Here is a 2,253-nt window from a genome sequence, read left to right as displayed (position 1 = left end):
AGCAGTAAAGAAGGGCTAGAACAATAGCATTTTTTTTACGAAGGTATCAAACCGAAAGAATCCTGACGTCGGACTGAAGGAATAAGGATAACTATCAAAAGTTAAAGCAATAGTTTAAAATATTTTTTGAACAAAGGACACCTCACTGATGCGGACTCGCAACTTTATATGAAGCAAAAAAAAAGTGAGGGATAGGAAGGAACGGAACTTCAGGAAAGAAGGTACATAATAAGGCCCAAATGAATATGATAAAGCAAAAGTAAGGGGAGCACGTGACAGAGGGTAGTTAAGGTTAAATAATTAATTCAAGGTTCCAATTCATGCTAAATTATTTTCTGCATCCACAACGAGCAGGTAATGACAAGGTAAGTTATAATTCAAATATAGTTTAATCCAATTAGTTTACATCATTTATGTTATTCTAGGAAAACTATTTTCCAAATATCCAAATCAATGAAGTATAGGAAAACTACTGAAAATTATTTTGAATAGAGGAAGTAAATACTTATATTGTTTCCCATGAGTTCTAATACTTGAACGCTTTGAAATATTTTCTTAGAATTTTTTAAACTGCAAGAAATAAATGTCGGAACTGAGTTTCGGCCTCCCTGTTGAATAATCCCTTACTTCCCCCAAGTTATTTACAGAGTCTCAACTGCAAAAGCACTATAAATATTAATGTACAAGCTTAAATTAAATCAAGAGCAAAAAATGAAGGATGATTGGGCGGTGTATTCATTACAACGACAAATAGGGTATTTTGCTCCACTAATGGATATAATGGTGGAGTGACTTCCTGAATGGGGGATGTTGTCCATGCAAGATTATCAGGATTGGTTTGGTCAATATCAAAATGTGTGATGGTGTTGTGAGAAATCGAAAGATATTTGGCATTGAATTGAAAAGGAACCACTGCTTGATCACGCTTGATGAGATAGCCCATAGTCAGTCAGCTAAAGGTGTAGAACATAAAATCTCTAAAAGTATTTTTGTTATATCAAAGGCTCCGCATTGTCGTGGCATACATAAAACGATCTGCTCTTCATGAGTTCGTGATTTTTCTGCGAGATCTCCACACCATTTAAAGTAGAATGTCACCAAATTGTGGCATACGAGGCATCGGAATATGAGGCAGAAAGGATTTAATTTCATTATTCTTTCCACGAAAATTTGTGTGGAGTGCATGTATTAACCACGAAAAGCTCTATCAGCACTGCGTATTTGAGAAGCAGAAAAGCGTTTCATACAACCTAAGGCATACCCGACTATATCGACACTGACGCACGGGGTGATTCCCAAGTTCCATCTTAATATCGAAGAGCAATTGCTTAGATGCACCTCCCATTTGCATACGCTGGGCCCCTGAAACGGCGTGTTTCTTCCTTGATGACAAAAACGAATAATTGTCTTTCACTGTTATGAAGCAACGAATCTTTAGGTCAGGGTTGGGCTATTGAAAAGGATAAAGCATCTAATCAGAAATAAAGCACTGGCTTGGTTCTTCGACCTAAATATTTTAAGGTGTTCATCTCTGCTATATGTAAACTGTGTTCTTTCGTCGGTAAAGTTGATCAGTTGCCCTCATCCAAAGGTTATGGCAGGAGTTTGGGTTTTCAAAGATGGTGGTGCTCGATTGTCGGAGAGGCCAAAAGAGGCTGGCCGTCGAACGAGGTTGATTTATTCACCAACGAACGAGCTCGTCACGTCTCACGAGATCCTTGAAGCGAAGCTTCGCGACCATGGTTGGGTGCCATATGCTCTCAACGATCCGGAGCTTATCCTGTTCCACCAGAGCCCTTCCTCCGTCTTGCTCATCTGCGTACCTCGTGATTTCTCCAAGGTTAGGTCCATGCACATGTACGACATCGCCGTCAAGACCCGGCATGTTTTCCTGGTAAGGGATGCGTAAATTCTGCGTCCCTTACATCTGTGCTTGAGGTAGAAAATGAAGGCTTATCAGCTCTCTTCGGCTTGGGGACCGTGGAATAAGCCCCTCTCCAGTGGTTTATACATCGATTGAGCGCTCTACTTTAAAGCTCACAATATTTTTCTGCCCTTTCCCTGGTTCAGTCTGTCTCACAAGCTAATCAGTTCGTCGAATCCATCTATCTCATGCAATCTCAAACTAACTATCCATGTGTATATCTATCTGTCCGTTGAACGATCTATCTAACTTCTAATCTCTCATTTAAGCTATATATCTACGTGGTTCTCTTTTCATATACATATTTCAATCGGTTTACCTTTCAAGTA

At 39.5% G+C, this 2,253-nt stretch overlaps 1 protein-coding gene across 1 annotated transcript; it reads left to right on the top strand.

The window, feature by feature from the left end:
• Positions 1-1,594: 1,594 nt before the first annotated feature.
• On the top strand, positions 1,595-2,020 carry LOC144701438 (flowering-promoting factor 1-like protein 4). The gene is made up of 2 exons (XM_078573247.1): positions 1,595-1,894; positions 1,943-2,020. Exons 1-2 carry the CDS (start codon positions 1,595-1,597, stop codon positions 2,018-2,020), a joined length of 378 nt encoding a protein of 125 aa, XP_078429373.1.
• Positions 2,021-2,253: the final 233 nt, after the last annotated feature.

The sequence above is a fragment of the Wolffia australiana genome, chromosome 3, assembly GCF_029677425.1.
Source record: "Wolffia australiana isolate 7733 chromosome 3, ASM2967742v1".
NCBI lineage: Eukaryota > Viridiplantae > Streptophyta > Magnoliopsida > Alismatales > Araceae > Wolffia > Wolffia australiana.
This window is presented reverse-complemented; position numbering and strand designations above follow the sequence as displayed.

What these genes read in the sequence shown, in the direction of transcription:
- LOC144701438 (XM_078573247.1), top strand. Translation starts at nt 1,595, where the DNA reads ATGGCAGGAGTTTGGGTTTTCAAAGATGGTGGTGCTCGATTGTCGGAG. An exon ending in AGACCCGGCATGTTTTCCTG is followed by an intron (nt 1,895 to 1,942) that starts GTAAGGGATGCG and finishes TGCTTGAGGTAG; the next exon opens with AAAATGAAGGCTTATCAGCT.